Source organism: Lithobates pipiens, unplaced genomic scaffold, assembly GCF_037356315.1.
Source record: "Lithobates pipiens isolate NorthernLeopardFrog02 unplaced genomic scaffold, aLitPip1_a1.2 Scaffold_8, whole genome shotgun sequence".
NCBI classification, from domain to species: domain Eukaryota; kingdom Metazoa; phylum Chordata; class Amphibia; order Anura; family Ranidae; genus Lithobates; species Lithobates pipiens.
In genome coordinates this window covers 617921968-617944161 of record NW_027507903.1, presented here as the reverse complement: position 1 = coordinate 617944161, position 22194 = coordinate 617921968, and the positions used below count along the sequence as shown (strand labels likewise).

General features: G+C 44.9%; 1 protein-coding gene across 2 annotated transcripts; it reads left to right on the top strand.

Moving 5' to 3' along the window:
* Positions 1–5804: 5804 nt before the first annotated feature.
* On the top strand, positions 5805–21984 carry LOC143961425 (zona pellucida sperm-binding protein 3-like). 2 transcript variants are annotated; one of them, XM_077470717.1, is made up of 8 exons: positions 5805–6275; positions 8783–8901; positions 12200–12303; positions 12399–12558; positions 12644–12761; positions 12844–12935; positions 20429–20553; positions 21724–21984. In XM_077470717.1, exons 1-8 carry the CDS (start codon positions 5811–5813, stop codon positions 21951–21953), a joined length of 1413 nt encoding a protein of 470 aa, XP_077326843.1. In that variant the 5' UTR covers positions 5805–5810; the 3' UTR covers positions 21954–21984. The 2 variants fall into 2 exon arrangements, with proteins under 2 accessions (XP_077326843.1, XP_077326842.1); XM_077470716.1 differs by having other exon boundaries at positions 12399–12576.
* Positions 21985–22194: the final 210 nt, after the last annotated feature.

Genomic DNA, 22194 nt, shown 5'->3' with positions numbered 1-22194 from the left:
CCCCAGACAGCACTATGGAAGGAAAGAAAAGGACCTGTGCTTTATACCCCTCCCAGCAGACACAACACTCCCCAGCTGGGCCAAATCATGATAAGCCCGTCCAACTGGACTGACTCCCAGCAAAACCTTCTTCTGAAAACTTTTAGTTTTCATTGTCTAAGTTTAAAAAAAATAAAATAACAAAAAACCTTTCTAATAAATGTTAACACTAAAAAATTATACAGTATACGTGATAAAGAATAAAACAGAAATGGATATAACAGCAGCCAGTAAGAAATGCAGGCCAGTTGTCCATAGGGATAAGAACAGTTTTTATTTTTCATTATTATTTTTTAACCACTTGCCGACCCAAACTTTTCTGGAACTTTTTGTTTACAAGTTTAAATTACCGTAGTATTTTTTGCTAGAAAATTACTTAGAACCCCCCAAACAGTATAGATATTTTTTTTTTTTTTTTTTAGCAGAGACCCTAGAGAATAAAATTGTTGCAATATTTTATGCCACACTGTATTTGCATAGCAGTCTTTCAAACATTATTATTTTTGGAAAAAATATAACTTTTTTGAATAAAAAAAACGTTTGCCCAATTTTTTGTACAATGTGAAAGATGATGTTACACCGAGTAAATAGATACCTAACATGTCACCCTTTAAAATTATGCACGCTTGTAGAATGGCGACAAACTACAATACTTAAAAATCTCCATAGGCAACGCTTTAAATCATTTTACAGGTTACCTGTCTAGAGTTACAGAGGAGGTCTAGTGCTAGAATTATTGCTCTCGCTCTAACCATCATGGGAATACCGCACATGTGTGGTTTTCACACCGTTTACATATGCGGGAGCTACTCACGTATGCGTTCGCTTCTGCACGCAAGTACGGAATAATTTTACTTTTTATTTTTACACTATCACTTTATTTATTTTTATTTTTTAATTCATCCCTTGCAATAGAAATAAGCATAACAGGTCCTCTTTATTGAGAGATCTGGGGTCAAAAAGACCTCAGATCTCTTATTTACCTTTAAAATATAATAAAAATGATGAAATTTTGTCTTTTGGGAATAAAACCCCCTGTCGATCTACCCAAAGTGATGTCGGAGGTCAGGTGGGGACCATCTTGCCCTCACTCGACATCCTGCCTATCCATTTGACGCATCGGATTGTTTTCAGGTTTATGTGGAAACATCCGGAAAGTGGTGGGGCATCTCTCCCTCCACCCCTAAAAGTGATCCCTTGGCGAATCCACCGACAGGATCGCTTTTAGCAGGTATATACTGTGGGCAGTCTTGATGCTAGCTTGGCTGTTAGATCGATTTACTGAATAAAAATGCCCATAAAACACTGCCACTGTGTCCATCCATCACTGCCACTGTGTCCATCAAACGCAGCCACTGTGCTCATCAAACTGTGCCATCAAATGCTTCCACTGTGCCCCATCAAATGCTCCCACTGTGCCATCAAATTCTGCCACTGTGCCCATCAAATGCTTCCACTGTGCCCCATCAAATGCTTCCACTGTGACCCATCAAATGCTTCCACTGTGCCCCATCAAATGCTCCCACTGTGCCATCAAATTCTGCCACTGTGCCCATCAAATGCTTCCACTGTGCCCCATCAAATGCTTCCACTGTGACCCATCAAATGCTCCCACTGTGCCATCAAATTCTGCCACTGTGCCCATCGAATGCTGCCACTGTACCTATCGAATGTTGCCACTGTTCCCATCAAATGCTGCCACTGTTCCCCCCCCCCCCACCCTTACCCTGTCTTGGTGGGGCAGCGGGTGACAGCGGCGTCTTTCATGCTCCTCCATGTCCTCGATGTCTTCTCCTGTCCTCTTCTATGATTGGACGCATCTTTTTTGATGCCTATTCGATCCTATGTCTCCAATCAGATGCTTCAAAAACATCCCACCGCTGCTGTAATTCAGGCACCCAGTGCCTGAAAAGGGGCCGGGCTCCTGAATAGGGGGTGGATAGGCCATGGATAGATTTATGCAATGCATGAATCTATCTATTGGTGGTAGAGGAGATGACTGGAGAGAGGGGGTGGCGCCCGTGCGCCCTTATGGACGCACCGCCACTGGTTAACAGCCATTGTTGGGGTCCCCTAAGGTTCTATTATTGGACTTCTTCTATTCCCGATCCCATCCCCACATGCCAAGGTTCTGTGTGTTATCCTGGACTCTGAACAATCCTTTCGGCCCCACATCCAATCACTTTCCAAATCTTGCAGCCTTAATCTCCACAACATCTCTAAACGACGTCCCTTCCTAACCAAGGAGACCACAAAGCTCCTGATTCACTCCCTGATCATATCTCGCCTCGACTACTGAAAATCCCTCCTCATTGGCTTACCTTTATATCTCCCCTTCAGTCCATTATGAATGCTGCTGCCAGACTCATCCACCTTACCAGCCATTCAGTGTATGCTACTCCTCTCTGCCAATCCCTCCATTGGCTGCCACTCACCCAACAAATTACATTCAAAATACTAACAACAACTTGCAAAGCTATCCACAACTTCGTCTCCAGCTACATCACTAGCCTTGTCTCTATTCGTTCCTCTCAAGACCTCCTGCCTTCCTTCCATGCTCACCTCCAGGACTTTTCCTGAGCATCCCACATGCTATGGAACTCCCTTCCCCAAGCTGTCTGATTTTCACCTACTCTTTGCTTTTAGACAATCAAACTCTCCTCTTCAGAGAAGCCTATTTTGCCCACACCTAACAACTGTACATTTATTTTCTCCATCACCCCATCCACCACAGTTTTTACCTTTTTGAATTACTTGACCCTTCCTTTTAGATTGTAAGCTCTAGTGAGCAGGGCCCTCTAATTCCTCCTGTATCAAATTGTATTGTAACTGTACCATCTGCACTTGTGTCATAAAGCGCTTAGCAAACTTTTGGCGCTATATAAATCCTATATAATAATAACAATATAATAATAATAATGTGCAACTCTGGACATAGCCAGTCTGCATTCAGGGTTGCACAGCTGTACGCATGAATGTGTTTACCCGAGTACCAGCATATACCTGCCATTGTTTTCTATGGGTGGCTGTACATAGCACTTATGGCTTAATACACCCAAATTTTACATCAAATGACCCCAGGCAGCCATGTATGTGAGTATTTAATGCAAATGAGTTAGCACCTTGCGTAAAGTCAACCCCTTCATTTTAATAAAGCTGGCAGCGCATTTTACCACGCAAAAAAAAAAAAAGAAAAAACATTTGCAACCCCGTATTTTAGGCCTGGGGTTCACACCTATGTAGCAAGGTCTTTTACCTCTTTTGGTCTAATGAGGACCTCCAAGGCCAAAGATAGCTGACATCCTTCAATATGTGGTGGTTTGTGAGGCATAGTGGGTGCAAAGATGGTGAATATCATTGGGTGCCAGACACTTCTTAGATGTAAAAGAGGTTTTATTTATTTTGACAGTCCTTTTTATATATTTTGGGTGAAAGAGGGTTAGGGGCAGGACACCCTTAGATAGTTGCAAACTCAATTGGCAGACTCCAAGACTTCAATAGGAGAACAGCCATACAGGGAAAGGCCCCAGCAAGGTGCCACTTCTGCACGTGCAGGATTGCTGTCTTCGTTGGTAACAGTCCTTTAAAGTGGTTGTAAACCCACAAAAAAAAAAACCTGCAAGACAAAGGCATAATGAGGTAGTTTGCATAGCATACTAGCTCATTATGAATTACTTACCTCAGATCAATGCCCCCACAGCGGTCCTTGTACACCGCTCCGGCTGGCGACATCACTCTCGGAGTCACTTCCGGGTATCGCGGGCTCCGGCCAATCACAGCGCCGGAGCCCACGATAGCCAGAAGTGACTCCAGGAGCAATGTTGCCGGCCGGAGCAGTGTACGAGGACCGCTGGGGTAAGTAATTCATAATGAGCTAGTATGCTGTATGTAGTGGGTTTACAACCACTTTAAAGGACTGTTACCATAGGAGACAGCAATCCTGCACATGCAGAAGTGGCGCCTTGATGGGGCCTTTCCCTGTACAGCTGTTCTCCGTGCAAGCGGGAGCTGCAGGTAACGGCACACATACGTGCCGTTGCTTCAGTGCGCATGTGCTGATGACGATGAAGGGGATATCTCCTAAACCATGCAGGTTTAGGAGATATCCAGGGTAGCTACAGGTAAGCCTTATTATAGACTTATCTGTAGTAAAAAGTGGTTGTAAAGGGTTTACAACCACTTTAACAGTTCCTAACTCAACCCTATCAGTTTTTTCAGCTCCACTACAATGGCTCCTTCAATACTGAGCTCCTGGTCTCTCACTAGACCCTCTGATTCACTGAATAGAAATCCCTTGAGCTCCTTCAAGGTTTGCAGTGGTATCCCCTCAAGCGTTACCCCTGCTTCTCTGCTGGGTGCCTAGCTTGGCACTCCAGATACTCCTTAAGCTTCACCAATGCTAACCGGCTCAGTCCCTAGCTTGACATACAAGGCTGCTCTGCAAGCGTCTCCTCTGATGGTTGGGTCCCTGACTTGATCACCGCCTGAAGTTTCCTGATTCTCCACCGTGCCCTTCGGTGAGAATATGATTCCAGGACTTGGTTCAGTTACTCACTGTGGTCCCTGGTAAAGGCGATTGGTCCCTTTGCAGTGACAGCTTCCCTTCTACTTCTGACCACTGACCACTCTCTGGCCTGGGAGAACCCTCACTTTTGGTTGGACTGCAAGCTGCAGTCCCAAACCTGTGCTGCCCTCTTACTTCTGGATAGGCCCTTAGACAATCTGGCAGCCAGATGCCCCTGGGATAGGCCCAATCTCCTGCCTAGCAGCCTGGGGCCCACCACACATGTCCACCCAGAGGGCAGTCCGGGTGGCACAGAACACAGATTACCTGATAATATATAGGCTCACCCAGCAGGCCATGGAAATAAAGAAAACCCCTGCCCATTGGCTTGGACACCCACATACCCATAACCTGACCTTGGGTTGCCCTTCTTGTATCCAATACCACCAAGTACCTGGCCACCAAGTGGTAGAAGAGAAAAGTGCAACAAGGCCAAGCTTAATGGGAAATCAATATATCCCTATCAATTGATCAAGATAACTACTCTTGGCAGGTAAATTGTGTGGAGCTCCCTGACTAAACTCCAGAGCGCTACACCTATGTTGCAGTTTGCAAAATCCAGGTGCATTTTGCGTTTTTCAATACACGTTTTTAATCCATTGAAGTCTATGGAACCAAAAACCATAAAAAAGTCCCTGGCCCTTTCCATAAAATGCACAGATGTGAACATGACCCATAGGAAACCATGTTAAATGGACTGTAGTTTCTGGAAAACTGAAAATGCACTAAAAAATGCATAGGTCTCAATGCACAGAAAATTTAATATTGTGCCTTGCAGTGCACATGCATTGCTGTACCATTCAAAATGAATGACACCGCAATGCACTGTACAATGGTTGGTGCATGTGTCTAAGTAATGGTGATGTGTGACAGTACTGTGCTGTAAAACATGGATTTTACCGAAAGTTGCTGTATATCAAATATATAAATGGTACTGATTGATCATTATACAGATGAGATAAGCAATTGCTAATGTTAAAGATCAATAGCTACTCATAATAAGTGGTCACTAGTCATTTCAGTAGCGCAGTTGAGCTGCCTTAAATGGTTTTCTTTGATTTATTTTGAATAAAGATTTCACATAACACATTTGTTGGGGAGGGCAGTTCAGGTAGGTGTGATGATCCTGATCTGCCCCAGCTGGGGAAGGGTTATAAAGGGCAACTCCCTTTTTCTGCTACATTGTGTTGTTCATCTTGCAGTCAGGATGGATTGGGGGAAAAGGACATGGTGTAGGCTGGTGCTGCTGCTGTTGGTGGCGCTGGGTTTTGGCAATGTTGGTGTTTTGGCAAGACAGAAGCGCCAGTCTGATTGGTGGAGGAGCCACCAGAGGGTTGTACTTGGCCAGGGCTCTTCTAGAGAAAGCCTCAGAGAGCACTACCGGGGAGGCCTTGATCCTGTGTATGGGTTTGGGGCTTCCAGTGGTGGCTCACCTAGGGGATATGCTGGTGGGAGGCTTCGAGATCTGCCACAGGCTGGCAGCTCTCCTATTAATGTCCAGTGTGGAGAGGATTCCATGACTATCAGTGTCAGGAGGGACTTCTATAGTAATGGGAGGTTGGTAAAACCCTCTGATCTGAGCCTGGGATCCCAAGTCTGCAAGTCAAGTGCCTTCAGTATTGACCCAATCATTTTCCAGGTTGCCCTCCAGGACTGTGGTAATGTTGTGCAGGTAAAACTTCTTGGTGAATGTAAATGAGCAGTTTTTGCTTGGCTATGCAACCAACTGTCCAGCTTGTCTTCTAAAATGTCTGCAAAGCTAATAGAGAAAAAAAAACTGATGTATCCTATTTCCACTTTTTTGCTTTCTATGTTGTCTTTCTGCTCACTGAACAGGCCCCGCTTTGATATAAAGACTCAGTCTGCCATGTGTGGGCTTTTAGACTTTTGGCTCAATCTCCTTCTCTTGGTATGTTAACTGACTACTGCTGAATCTGGGTGGAGGGCAGCTGAACTAGAAACAGTGCTGGCCATACTGTGTATTGGAGGTTACACCTCTACAAAGCCTTAGGCTTGCTAAGATTTCCTTAAAATGTGTGTGTTTTATTTTTATTTTATTTTTTTATTTATTTATTTTTTTTTTCCTGCTATACAAAGACTGGCAATTTTGGAAAAAACAATTTTATTTTTCCTTTCTGCTATAAAAAAATCCAATTAAAGTTGCAGATCAAACTTCTTTATGAATTTAGACATGGGGGTGTTGGTTTTTTTTTTTTTTTTTTTTTTTTGCGCAAGAGTTCTGTGTGGGACTGCAATATTGTAACTGACGCTTTGAGAAAGTGATCAGTACTTAAAATATGCACTGGCTGGGAAGGGGTTAAACTGCTAGGCTGATCAAAGGGATTAAATGTGCTGGATTTTATTTGCAGGGAAACAAAATCCAGCACATATTCTCCCTCCGCCCAGAGCGGGTCTGCTCAGCAATCAGAAGGTGCTGGCTGGTACCCACTGATTAGCTTCTGCTGTGACTAATTGCAGAAGCGGTGAAGCGCTTAATCTTGTGTATGTGATTCTGCACAGAACAGCCACCCTGTAGCAGAAAATCTGCTATAGGGTGGTCATCCAGCGATTAACTGGCAATTGCTTTGTCATGTGATGAAGTAAGATATGTATATCCTTTTATTTTTTTTTTTCCTTATGGAAGGGTAAGGGCCCCTGTCAACTTTTTTTGTTTGCGACCTCGCTGGCCTGATTTACCTTTGTCCTGGTTAAAACCATCACTGATACATTTGTAGAGATGGGCTAATGCAGGGAACAACGATCAAGAGGAATCTGCTCCCTTTGTGGAGGAATTTCTGATTTCCTGTTTCTCCATGACAAAGTAACCTGAAGATTCCGCACATGGGACAAAGAACAAAATAAAAAATTGTGAAAGTTACTCTTCCCAGCTCTTAGCCTTTATACACCTTTCCATACAGAGATTGTGCAATGTCATTTTTGGGACCTACAGCTGCCTATTGAGATGCATTAGAAGAGGCCATTGCGCACCAAGGCTTTTGTAAAGCATGGTCTGAACACACAAGCTCTGCGTTCAGGCCATTCATCAGTGTGCATGCGGGTGCTTTACGTGACCGCTGTACAGCAACTTTTAATGGTGTACATGGCAGTAGTGGGTCACAAAACTGCAGAGCCGTGTACATTAAGCCTTGGGTTATGTTTTCTGTCTGTGCTTTACTTGGGGATGTGCTATGAAATGGAGTCTCTACAAAGACTGATCTTCTGCTCTTAGCTCGTTGTCACCAGAACAAAAGCCCAGTTTGAAGATTACTTCTGATGACAAATCTTTTATTTAAATGTTAAATATTGCATTACATTGTAGGCCATCATATTTAATTCTGGTAGCTCTAGAGTATCTCCAAACTTTCTAAAAGGGCCTGTTTGCTGTCCTTCAGGCTTAAAGTATTAAAGTCTTTAAGACAGTTTCCACCTACCCTTCCTTTAAAACAAAGCCTCCAGCAGTGTGCTGTCACTGCTGTGGAGGGTTCAATGTTCACCTGGTCTTCCTTTCATATTCGATTCGAGATCTCTCATCTTGCCAGCTCTGCCATAAGTCCTTGTGCACTTTCACTGTTGGCAAGAAGATTGAGCTCCCTGCTGGTGCCATGTGTACATGTATGTATGTGTCTTGAGCTTTAGGATGCACACATCTATGACCCTATTGGTGTCATTAGAAGGTGTTGGGCCCCATCATTGGTGTCATTGGAAGGAATTGTGTCCTATTGGTGCCATTGTGAGGAATTCTCTTCCTTGGTGTCTGTTGGGTTGGATTATATCCTGTTGGTATTGGTGGATGAAAATGGTACCCTAAGGACCAGATAAAAGCAGGAAAAATTGCTGCTTTTGGCCCCTGGGCTGAAGTTTGGCGACCACTGCTCTAGAGGTCTGTACAAACTGATTGCAAACACATTGTACAATCACTTTAAGGCAGTCATACTTAATGCATTTGATAAGATCGTTATTTTATTTACCTTTTGGGCAGCTGACCATGGTTTGTTTGCTACCCCTCTCCTTGGGTACAAAAGTCTTTATGCACGGATTATACATGCAGTCTCTAAAGTGAGGTGCTAAATGATTAAAAAGCCATGGGTGGTTTATTAATTGTAGCAAACTGGATTGTGAAAACCTCCTGGCTAGACTATCGTGTGAGAAGGGTTTTTTATTTATTTTTTTTCCCCCTAGATGACTCCAGATTGGATGATCTACTCCACTAATCTTACCTACAACCCAGCCTCTTCCACAAATGTCCTTATTACCAGGACTAACTCGGCTATCATCCCCATCAATTGCTACTACACCAGGTGAGTAATGAGGACTAAGGCAGATGTGGGGTAAGTCATGTCTTGGAGGATATTTTGCCTTTGTATACACATTTTGCTCAGACTTGAGTGGAAACTCCTAAGTTGCTGTGGCCATGGAAAGGGCACCCCGCAAAACGGCAATGCTTACTGTACCTGGGCCACAAATCTTTGGGGGGGAGTTTTCCCACATTCCTGAATTTGGGTGTATAATGCACCTCATTTCCCCACTGTGTACTATAGTTCTCTGGAGATCACGGTACAGTGGAAGGCAATGATCTCCTGTGTAGGGACATGGCAGTTACAAAGTTTGCAGTGAGGACCTGAGGCATAGGTTGTGCGAAATATTAAGTTTGCTTGCAACAGTCACTCAAAACTCTGCAGAAACATAACAAATGGTAGTTGTGGTACAAACTGTCATGTGTAAGCGGTTCATGGTTGCCATAAACTACAAAAGGGCAGCATCAAGTATTTAACACCAAAATGAACTTTACTCATTTGCAGTCTGGTAAATGTGCCATTGAAAAGATTACCTTTTGATCCTCCCAGAAATCAGTGGGCTGAAACTTCACTCTGCGATGCTAAAATCTCAAGCAGTGTTAGAAGCCCTGCTCAACTACAGAACAAACCTGCTTGTGTTGTATGGGGAGGTGTTCTATAATCCGTCCTAGGGTGACAATTAGACATGTGCAATTTGCTTAGTGTTTGTTTTTCAAAAAAAAAAAAATTTGTTGGAATATCCAAATTAATGAACTTTTCCAAATATTTGTAAATTCTAAAAATCAGAAATTTGAAAACTTGACTGACTATTTAAATTGGAGTTGTTGGAATTTCCTTTTTGAATTTGGCTGTTGGTGAACACTGCATATTATGTATAGAAGTTACAAATCATCCAAAAATAATGCTGTATCTAAATGGGATGCAACATAATAAAGAATAATTAATTACTATAATAGTAAAAAAATCTTGTATTAAAGAAGTCCAGCCTGAGCTCATTTGGCTGGGCTTCTAATGCCCCGTACACACGTTCCGATTATCAGACCACAAAAGTCGCTTTCGGACGGATCGTTCGATAATCTGATCGTACGATCGGATACAACAGCGCAAAATGTGTAAGATTTTTGTCGTACGGTTCTGAAAAATTCTGACAAAATGATGTCAAATATGTGTGACCCGTGTGTCCTGGTTTATTATTGTGTTTCTGATCATGCGTGGTGTTTGTCAAACGACTTTTATCGGATGCATACTGTACTGACTACACGATTGTCGTATGATGGGCTGTCGTCCGACCAAAGTTTTCCTGTTTGTCCCTTCGGATTTGGTTGGACGGACTGTCGTGATCGGCTGTCGAAAGCTGCGTACTAACGATCAGATTATCGAACGATCCGTCCAAAAGCGACTTTTGTGGTCCGATAATCGGAACGTGTGTACGGGGCATAAGGGTCACAGAAGTCCAATTTTGTTTTGCACACCTGTGACCCGTTTTCAGCAGAGATCGGTCTGAAGTCCGCTCTCTGCTGATGTCACCAAGATCAGTCAAGGCACTGCGTCATTCTGACTTCCAAAGCCTGTATCCGCCAGGTGAATTGACTGATGGAAGTCTTGGTGAGCTGAGACTGCCACTCCCTGCCTCTCCACAGCTCAGCACTCTAATATGCGGGGAGGAGAGATGCTGACAGTCTGCAGCTCTCCTCTCAGATCTGTGAGAACTCACGCTTTCAGTGTTAAGCAGCTCGGTTGTCAGTGCAGACACCAGGGGACAGCTGCAGGTTAAGTATGAATCTAAAAAGTCAACCAATTTTGCAAGTAAATTCCGATACCTGTAATTTAAGTCATTGATTCAGATTTTTGCATCATAACAAATGCCATGTGCACTGCTAAAATATTGGTTTCCAGGTCTAGTGACAATGGTGTTCCACTGCTTTCAATGCAATACCTTGCACAAAGTGTTAATTGGTGAATACAACTTTTTACATAATGTCAATTAAGCCAAGCTTTACTCAAATCACCTTTTAATGACGGTAAAGAGGATTCTGGCACAGCAAGGGTGTTAAGCCAAGATACTAACGAATAGGCAACTTCAAAAATTCCTATTGGCTTTAACTGATAGAAGTGAATTGTCTTCAATGCCAATTTGAGCAAAAATCAACATCTTGAACTTGTTGCTCGTCATCGGGACAAAACGGTGATCTCACCAGCTGGGGCACCAATAAAAAAAAAAAAAAAAAAAAAAAAAAAAAAACCAACAGGGGTCTTAAACCTTTACCATTCTACCCAAACAAAAATGGCTTTGGACCAGTTGAAAACTTGCAGCCTTATTGCATTTCTGTAGCTCAAAAGGCTTGCAGCTATAAAACTAAAACATGAAATGGGTGTATCGGACACGAGTGTCAATGAGGTTTATTTACTAAAGCTGTAGAGTGCAAAATCTGGCTCACTTCTGCATAGAAACCAATTAACTTCCAGGTTGTATTGCCAAAGCTTAACTGAACAAGCTGAGGTTAGAAGCTCATTGGCTTCTGTGCAGAAGTGAGCCTGATTTTGTGCTGTTCTGTCTTGGTAAATAAACCCTTCAATGTGTAATAGCAAACATAATGATAAAGGCCACAAGCAGCACCTTCTGTTCAGGCACTGTATGCTTTTTGCAGGGACTCTACTTCTGGTGGTGGAGAATCAAAGGGGATGAGGAGGTTTTTGTCCTGCAAAGGTTCAAATTTGGCTTTATTGTGGAAAATGCAGTCAATTGACTCATTTTGGAAAAAGTGGATATGGTAGATCTGGCTACTGGGGAAAAACAATAACGTGTGGCTCCACTATATAGGAACGTAGCTACCTTCTCAATGGCTTTTGAAATGGACTATGGGATTTGTAGTGTGCATAGAGCAGTGCACATGATTGAAACAAACACCCACTGCTCGTGTCAACTAAAGCAAGGGAGGACAAAGGGAGTGGTTCAAGAGCTCATGGAGGCAGGAAACGCAGCAAATTGATTACAGGGCCAATAAGGCCTAAGTGTACACCTAATGTAGGTTGCAGTTCACATATTCTATGCATTTTTCATTGCTTGTTTTGATCTATGGAACCAGAGTCCCTGGCCCTTTCCATAAAATGCATAGGAAACCATGTTAAAGTGACTGTAGTGTTTCTGCAAAACTTAAAATGCATAGGTGTGAATGTGTTTTGCATTTTTGCAGAGTAGGGATTTTTACTGTTACTTTTAATGAGGTCACTCAGACAAGACACTATAAAATGTGCATTGGCAAACACGCTATAGTGCTAAAATCTTCTCCTTTTTGTCAAGACACGGCAATGTGAGCAGCAAGGCTGTCAGGCCAACATGGGTTCCCTTCAGCACCACAGTGACCAATGAAGAGAGATTTAACTTCTCCTTGCGTCTAATGGCTGGTATGTATGAGCAAGGATGGGGTTGGGGAAGGTGGTTGGGTCTAACCCTTTCTAATTTTGTTGCCAGTCCCTCTGATCTAAATTTTGGTCTGCAGATGACTGGAGTGGCCCCAGAAATTCCAGAGTCTACCAGTTGGGTGATATCCTCTACATAGAAGCCTCTGTGAACATTGTGAACCATATCGATCTGATCCTGTTTGTAGACAGCTGCGTGGCCACCATATCTCCCGATCTGAACTCGTCTCCTCAATATGAGTTAATTAATGCTAATGGGTATGTTCATCAGGTGTGGTGGGGTTTCTCTGATATCCAACTCTGACTGGCTGGTCTTGTTCTGTAGGTGTTTGGTGGATGGGAAGGAGGATTCTTCTTCAGCCTTCATATCTCCAAGAATTGGTCCAGCCTCATTACAGTTCACTGTCGATGCTTTCAGATTTCAGAATGTGGATGAGTCTACAGTAAGGGTTATTGGAACACAATCTTTTATACATTTATTTTTTGGCTACTTGAATTGTAGAATTTATTGCTCTTCTGTTCTAGATCTACATCACATGTCAGCTGAGAGTTACTACAGCCACTCAAGTCCCTGATTCTATGAACAAAGCCTGTTCCTACATCAAAGCCACAAGCAGGTAACCTTAAGATTTGTACAATATTTTGGCTCTCTAGGGCCACATGAGCCACCCCCTCAATGGTCTTTTTTATTTTTATGTAGTGCTACCACAACAGGAACTTAGTAATTTGGGTTCTTTATACTGCACCTTAACTCCACACAACCTCAGACATGCTTGGTTAAATGAAAGCTACTGCAAGCACTTGTAAGAACACTAGTATATATCCCTTTTTAACTTGACTATATTAGTGCCAGGAAAGACCCAATAGACACAGGACTATTTACCAACAGTCTTGAAGTAGTGGTACAGGTTAGAATAAATGGTGGCTTGAGCATAAATCAATACGCAGAAGGTAGAGTAGTCCACTAGACAATACAATTACTGTGCCAAGGTATCTTAAAATGGGGGTCCCAACTGGAAGATTTTCCTACTTTTCTTGGGACAGCCCAAATTCTGGGGGTTCCTTAATTTCAGTGATCATAAACATGACAAATGGAGTGACAGAACAGACGGCAATAAAACAAATGGTGCTCTAATTTTATTTCTTCATGAATTAAGTAAACCATAAAATGGCACATATAAGCATTAACTGCAATGTGAACAATCTAACTAGTCTAGAGTCAACAATATGGTGAAATGTCCCCTGAGGTACATCTGAGCATAAACAATTGACAAAGGTATCTCTAGGAGCAGTTGTTAGTCCTAACTTCAGCTAGCGTTGGGGCCCAGTTGTATCATTGGTACGCATGAGACCAGTTCCACTCAAACATGCAGGCAGCATGAAGGATAAAAGGTGGGTGTGTGGTCAATTAAAGTCTCTCTAGTAGCAGATGGTAAATTCCCTGCAGCTTGCTAGTCCCAATGAAATTCCAGCTCACAATCCAGTTGCACAGAGTTGCTCTGCAAGCAGGTGACTGTCTGTGGCCCCCCTAAGAGCAGCATTCCAGATACTGCTTTATTATGCGTCCAGTGGTGGCGCACACTAAACACCAGTGGTCCTCCATAGCAAGAGGAGGCCATGCCCTGTACAGCCTGCCTCCCAGAAATCCCCCTCTGGCAACGTACTTCAAGATTGGGACTATTTACCACAGTGCATTGCTGCCTGACTGTCTTGTACTTGTGCTTGGCAGCTTCTTCCTTTCACCTGAAATACCAGTTCAGAACTGAAGAGAAGTAGCTCCTTCATTTTGGTTGTCCATCCACTGAAGATCTAGGAGAACTCTATCCTGATGCATTTCACTGGAGCTTTCAGGGAAGGCTCTCAAGATCATAACTCAACACCAGGAATGAGCCTCTCCTGTGCTGACTTTAAAGTGAAGTTCTTCAACCCCCCCCCCCCCCCCCACCTTAAATGTAAAGTCAGCTCTGCAGCTACAAATGTAGTGGGGGGGGGGGGGGGTATCCCATGCCATGACCCCTCTTCTGTTAAAGTTCTGAACTGTCAGTCTGAAAAGCTGAGCTTGAGTTGTCCATGTTGACTACCTCTGTACTACTTTGGGAGCGTCCCCTTCATGGGTAGTGCTATCTCTCAATAGAAGTTGAAAAATGTGGCATATTGGCAGGTTTTGGTAAAGGGTGCTACTTGACATTGTTCCAAGATTTAAAGTGGAACTTTAGTCAGAAAATTAAGTCCTAGATTACTTCAGGCTGGCCCCTTTTGCTGGTATAGCTATGTAAGACTTTAAAATCCAGTAAAACACTCTGACCTGGCTCCTCACATGCTCAGTTACTCTATTTTTAGGCGCTGTCAAGTTTGTAGAGGCTGATCTGCTGACATCCTATCCTATACAGCCAAGGTAGCTGCATTTGTTCTGCAACTGCCATAGTCCTGCATATGTGATCAGTTATGACTCCAGGCATTTGATGGTTTGGTTGAGGACACGAGCCAAAGTGACCATGGCATTCCGGGAATGTATATCTGTTGGAACCATTAAATCAATTGGGTTTAGTTCTGATTTATGGTTTACTGTTCAGGGGCTCTGGGCTTCAAGAAGAAAAAGGGGCAATACTAGAGGAAGTTTTGGTAGCATAATTGTATGTCCTCGCTAAAGTATTTTCTCAAATCGCCTTTCAGGACAACCCCGGAGAGAGTAGCTCCACCTTGCAATCAGGAAACACATGCCCACTTTAAAAACACCTCCTCCTCCTCCATGGCTTCAGTTATTGTGTTTCCTCCTTGGAGGAAGCATGTGCCTGAACCAGGGAGAGCTACACTCTCTGCAGGGAAGTAAGGCTTACCTTTTGTTGCAGGTTGTTTCTCTTTGACCCCCAGCAGCATCTCCACGGGGAGAGGACTCCTGGAGCTCCTGGTCCCGCCATCTCACGGGAGTAAGGACCCTCGGAGTGCCGGCGTCGGGTGCCCGGTGTCCGCTTGTTAGCGCAGGGAGGGCTCTGTTGCTGGCGGAGGCCGCTGCAGGTCAGCGGCATGGCTCCGTTTTCGGCGCCGGGTCCCGGGCGGCGACGGCGTCGTTCACGGTGACGCGCGGGCGCTCTGAGGGGGCGTGGCGCCGTGGTTCAGCGCCTGGAACGCAGGGGTCATGGGGCGGGTCAGGTGACCGTGTGCTTCCGCTTCCGGCCGGCCTTGATGACGCGGCGGCCGGGAAAATTTAAAATGAGAGCTGTTTGTAAAATAGCTGCCTCACTCAAACGATGGAAGAGTGCAAGCCAGCTATGGCGGAGACAGGCGCCCCCAGCACCGGTCCAGCCCAGGTACGTAAGGTGCACTGGCACCCTCTGCTTTACTGTGGGTATGTCTTTGTTTGTTCCCCCCTCTTGGGGGCCTGTCGCTGCAGGTCAGAGGTGGACTTCGCTCTGACCTTTTGCAGCCTAGTTCTGGGGTCTCACTAGTAGGTCTGTTTGGTGGTGGGTCTCTGCACTGGCTTGGTGTTAAGCAACTGGTTGTTGAGAGCTTTTAGTGAATTAAACCTGTATGTCGTTTCAGGAAAAATCACTAGGAAAAGCTAGACCAGGTCAGAGAAAATGTCCTTCCTGCAAAACCCCCCTCAGAGATTCATGGCAGAAGGCAATGTGCAGAAATTGTATCAGAGAATTGGTGGAAGAGGAAACATCTCAACAATATAAGGATTTGTTTTCTTCGGTTAAAGAGCTGACAAACTCTTTGAGTTCAGTCAAGTCCATCCTGATACAAAACCCTCCCGCACAGACCGAGCCTCAGAACTTACCGCCCAGCCCCAGGGCGTCGTCATCCAGACAGGTGGAAACTGAAGAGTCTGGAGACGAAGGGGGTAGTACTCTCATCTCCTTCAGGGATTCTGAGGAGGAGGAAGAGGAAGAAGATAGCAGGGGCTCCAAATTCAAGCTATCACTAGAGGAAGTAGATGATATTTTAAAAGCAATCTACACTACTCTAGAAATTCAGGAAGAAAGAGTACAACTGTCAGTTCATGACAAAATGTACCAGGGGTTGGACAAAACAAAACGGCGAGTTTTTCCTGTCCACAGGGTCCTCTCAGACTCAGTGAGAAAGGAGTGGAAGGACCCAGAAAAAGCCCCTTTCTTCTCTAAAGCTCTCAAAAGAAGGTTTCCCTTCGAAGATAAGGACTCAGAGGTTTGGAATAAGAAACCCAGAGTCGATGCAGCTTTCTCGCAGGTATCCAGACGAACGGATCTAGCCTTTGAAGATATGGGGATCCTTAAAGACCCAATGGACAAAAAAGCTGACTCCATCCTTAAAAAAGCTTGGGATGCTGCGTCAGTCAGTCTAAAACCAGCAATGGCAGCTACGGTGGTGGCCAGGAATCTGGAATGTTGGGTAGAGAAGCTGAAGAGCCATATTGAGGCGGGGACACCCCGCAAGGATCTCTTAGAGTCCTTTCCACTGATCCTGAATGCAGTCAAATACATGGCGGATGCATCAGCAGAATCAGTTAAACTGGCCGCTAGGTCTTCGGCTCTTGTAAATTCAGCCAGGAGAGCAGTTTGGCTGAAAACATGGTCTGGGGACACTGCCTCTAAGGTCAAGCTGTGTGGTCTTCCCTTCTCGGGTGACTTGCTCTTTGGTCCTGATTTAGAGTCTGTGCTGGATAGAACAGCCGACAAAAAGAAGGCTTTTCCAGTTAAGAAAAAGCAGATGGCTAAAAAGAATTTTCGTGCTTTTCAGCAGTCCCATAAAAAAGACCAGGAGCACAAGAGCAGATGGGGTTCACAGAAGGGCAAAGGCAGGGGTGGAGTCCTCTTTAGATCTCCCCCAGAGCAGTCCCCTAAGAACAAGTGACAATATCTCCCCAGTGGGGGGGAGACTGTCAGCTTTTCGCGAACAATGGGACAGGCTGTCTCCAAATCTGTTCGTGAAGAGCGTTGTCGATCAGGGGTACAGGTTGGAGTTTTCAGAACCACCCCCGAGCAGGTTTTATGTGACAACATTGCCAAGGGATCAGGAGAAGGCCTCTGCAATGAAGCTGTTGTTACAGGAGCTGATACAGCAAGAGGTTCTGATTCAAGTCCCAGTAAGCCAGCAGGGCGGGGGTTTTTATTCACATATTTTTCTGGTGAAAAAACCCTCAGGGAAGTACCGTCTAATCCTGAATCTGAAATTCCTGAACAGGTTCATTCGGTACAAACATTTCAGGATGGATACAATTTTCTCCATCACAAAGCTGTTGACCCCAGAATGCTTCATGGCATCCCTGGACCTAAGGGATGCCTACCTTCATATACCAATTCATCAGGCATCGCAGCAGTTCCTGCGCCTGGCATTGAAGGTAGGGAGTTCGGTATGGCACCTCCAATTCAGGGCTCTGCCGTTCGGACTCTCGTCCTCTCCCAGGGTCTTTACGAAGATTATGGCAGAGGCTTTGGAACCCCTGAAATTGAAGGGGATTCCAGTTGTTCCTTATCTGGACGACCTTTTGTTTTTTGCAGACTCCAGGGAGCAGGTCCTAGTCAATCTCCAGAGGGCCCAGTCTCACCTCGAGGGCCTGGGATGGCTTCTAAACCTAGAGAAGTCAATCCTGACCCCCTCACAGGAAATGAAATTTCTGGGGTATACATTAAATTCGATTCTCCAGAAAGTTTTCCTGCCGTTGGAAAAACAGGAAAAGTTACAGCTAGCTGTACAGCGGATACAGAGCAACCAGACAGTCTCAGTCAGGATGGCTATGGCAGTTCTGGGCCTGCTTACGGCAGCAATCCCGGCTGTTCAGTGGGCCAGGTTCCATTCCAGACCCCTTCAGAGGGAGGTTCTGTCAAGCTGGTCCCATCAGGATCCTTTGGAAAAACAGCTAAAAATTTCGTCAAAGACGAAAAGGGCTCTTTGGTGGTGGAGAGACCAGGCAAACCTCTCAAGGGGCCTGGTGTGGACCTTTCCTGTGGACAAGCGCCTTACTACAGACGCAAGTGCCTGGGGCTGGGGAGCCCATCTGGATGGTCAGACATCTCAGGGGGTCTGGTCCAAACAGGAAGCTCAAAGATCATCCAACTGGAGGGAGTTGAAGGCGATCTTTCTGGGTTTAGTGGCATTTCAGCAGAGTTTGAGAGGCCACCATGTTCAGGTGTTGTCAGACAACACAACAGCGGTTACCTACATTATGAAGCAAGGGGGAACCAGAAGCAGGAGCTTGATGGAGCTGGCCAATCTGTTGTTAGCCTGGGCAGAACAGAACACAGCCTCACTATCGGCAGTGCATCTGAAGGGCTCTCAGAATTTGTTTGCGGACCTCCTAAGCAGGCGCAAATTGCTAGAGGCAGAATGGAGTCTGAATCAGGAAGTGTTCCTGATGATCTCCGAGGCCTGGGGGGTTCCTCAGGTAGACCTTTTTGCCAGTCAGCAGAACTCAAAGGTGGACAGATTCTTTTCTCTTCACCGAGGAGATGCAGCAATAGGGTTGGATGCATTCGCTCACCCCTGGCATTACCAGCTGTGCTATGCCTTTCCCCCCTTTCCTCTAATTCCACTAGTACTGAGGAAATTCAGGGAAGAAAGGACAGACTTAATACTAGTCACTCCTTTTTGGCCAAAAAGACCCTGGTTCGCGGGTCTTCGAAACCTAGCCTCGAAGCCCCCATGGAGGTTACCACTCAGAAAAGATCTGTTATCCCAGGGGACAGTAAGTCATCCAGAAGTGGAACTCCTGCAGCTAACCGCCTGGTTTCTGAGGAGGACCTGTTAAAGGCTAAAGGTCTCTCAGATAAAGTAGTAAAGACCCTGCTGTCCAGTAGGAAGGCAGTTACACAGGCAATTTACATGAAGGTCTGGAAAAAGTTCAACTCCTGGTGCAGTTCTAGAGAACTCAAGGTCAAGAGCACGGTGTCCGTCTTGGAGTTTCTCCATGAAGGAATGGAGAAGGGTCTCGCAGCCAGTACCCTGAAGACTCAGGTGGCTGCCTTATCAGTTTTCTTTGAAAAGACTTTATCTAAAGAAACTTTAATTTCTAGATTTTTTAGGGCTCTTGCTCGAAATAGACCAGTAGCCCTTAAAGACTTTCCCAGTTGGGATTTGTCTACAGTTTTACAGGGTCTCTCGGGAGCACCGTTTGAACCCTTACAAGAAGCTTCTTTACAGAAGGTGGTTTTAAAAACAATCTTTTTGGTGGCCATCACCTCGGCCAGGAGAGTCAGCGAGCTCCAAGCTCTAGCTATTACAGAACCCTTCCTTAGAATTTATCAGGACAGGGTGGTACTGAGGACGGATCCAGCATTCCTACCGAAAGTATCCTCAACTTTCCATCGATCACAGGAAATGGTGTTACCTACATTCTCTGCAAGCCCAGCAAATGCAGGAGAGGAAGTTTTTCACACATTGGATGTGAGAAGATGTCTTTTACAGTTTCTGAAAGTTACTAAAGAATTTAGAAAATCAAACGCCCTCTTTGTGATATTTTCTGGATCACGCAAGGGGGAGAAAGCTTCTAAAAGTACGCTGGGTAGGTGGCTTAAGTTGGCTATAACAGAAGCCTATAAAGCAAAAGGAGAAATACCTCCCTCAGGTATTGCTGCCCACTCTACTAGATCCACGGCAGTTTCCTGGGCTGAAAGGGCCGGTGCCACGCCTGAACAAATCTGCAAGGCTGCCACTTGGTCCAGTTATTCGACATTTCTCCGGCATTACCGGTTAGATCTACTGTCTGCAGCAGATCAGGCCTTCGGCAGGAAGGTACTGCAGGCAGTAGTCCCGCCCTAGGGTAAGTTTCTCGGTTATCCTCTCCGGGGTTGTCCTGAAAGGCGATTTGAGAGACTCAGTTAGACTTACCGGTGACGGTATTTCTAAGAGCCTTTCAGGACAACCGTTACTTCCCTCCCTAGGTTATGCTTAGTAAATGTATTAAGTTCTACCATGGTGTTGTGCTTTCTGTGCTTTGTTTTCCAGCGTCGGAAGGCCACAATAACTGAAGCCATGGAGGAGGAGGAGGTGTTTTTAAAGTGGGCATGTGTTTCCTGATTGCAAGGTGGAGCTACTCTCTCCGGGGTTGTCCTGAAAGGCTCTTAGAAATACCGTCACCGGTAAGTCTAACTGAGTCTTTTTATTTTGCAATAACTATCACTCTTGCTCCTAGCTGGTCTGCTGTGGAAGGGTCCAATGACATCTGCCGGTGCTGTGACACAGGAACCTGCAGTGCCCCTTCTGGGGAGCGCTGGTTTTTGGAATCGTTTGAAAGAGGACACTGGAAGAGAGACATTGGTGAGTTTGCTTGAAGCTGCTCTTATTAACCTTGTGAAAATTGCATGACTTGAGGCTGTGGCCTGCAGTTACAACTTGACAAGTCATTATCAAAGCAAACATCCAGTGAAGTTGGGGTGCATCAAAAAACATAGTAACTGATAGTCAGTCAGACTTGAGATGATGGGAGTCCTGAAGCTCAATTGGGAATGGGCTGGACACCCTGTTCCCAGTTCACTCCAGAACACTGCAAAAAGTTCTAGAAAATATGTAAACCCTATTGAAGTCTATGGGACACTAAAATGAAAAAAAATCAAAGTGCTAATTTTAAAGGATTGTAGGCAAGTTATTGCCATAAGTGTATGGGGACCTGGGTACTGCCCTGGGGGGACTGCGGGGGCCCTTTTAAGTGTAGTAACTACCTGCCTAATCTATATTCATTATATATGGCAGCCTTGTGTGGGGTGTGGACTTAACCCTTGACCTATGATTGGCCAAAGGCACCCTGCCTTTTGCCAAATGTGGTTCACAGAACATCATGCTGTGTTTGGCTAAAAAGAATGCAGCTCAGGTGCATGCTTTGGCCAAATCTGTAGCCATCAATGCAATGGGGAAAATGTCCTACAAGCGTTCCATATGTTCATGGATTTCCCCCCCCCCCCCCCCCCCCAAGCATTGAGACCATCCCTAAGCTCAATCGTGTAATCTAAAATGGCAGCTCCTGACAGTATCAACTTGAGTGCTTACTTGTGCAAGGATTCTAGAAGTAGTATCCTCAGGAGTTCTGTAACTTGCAGCAAACATCCCCATTGTTGCACAGCAGCCTCAATGGCTTTCAATCGCCTGGCCCCTTGAAGACAGAAGGGGGGAAAAAAACCCCAGATTATTACAGATGGATTGTAGTTTGTCATAACAGCATCCCTGTATTGATCAGGTGCAGGCCTCCAACAATCATTGAATATGACTGGTATGCTTATTTCTCAATTAATCTCTTCTACTCGGGATGGAATGCAATCCTTTCCAGTGGCGTGGTTTTCTACCTTGCAGCTAGCAGGGATACAAGGTACTGATCTGTGACATATCAGCATGAGAATGTTAAAGGAGTAATATGTTCTAGACGGACCCTGGAAATTGTACTCCCTTTCAACAAACTGCTTCTTTACTGCTCTCTAAAAACCAACATTTTTGCAGGTCTTCATTCAGAAGAACGTGGCCTGGCCACTCTTGGTCCTCTACTGGTGATTGAAGCACAGGATCGGTCAGCCCCAAGAACAGGTTATAGTCACCCTTCCAGAACATCTCAAGAGTCCAGACCTATACAGCTGTGGATGTTGGTGACCGCAGCTTCTGTCAGTCTGGTGCTGACTGCTGCTACTGTCACTTTGATTGGAACATGTGTCCTGAGCAAATTGTCTTCCTGATGAGATTTAGTGCAATAAAATTTTGATATAACATTCTGATCTTTCATTTTGGGTTAAAAGTTTTGCACATTTTATGGAAACATGACTCGTTACTGAGAATGTAAGTAACCACTTGAATACTAATGTAGCACTGACCCCGAAGGAGCTTCTGGGTTTTATTGGGCTTACTGTTGCCTTCTTGACTGCTTCTGTCTAGGGGTTCCCATGGTAGATGGCTCAAAGAAATGAGGAAACTGACACA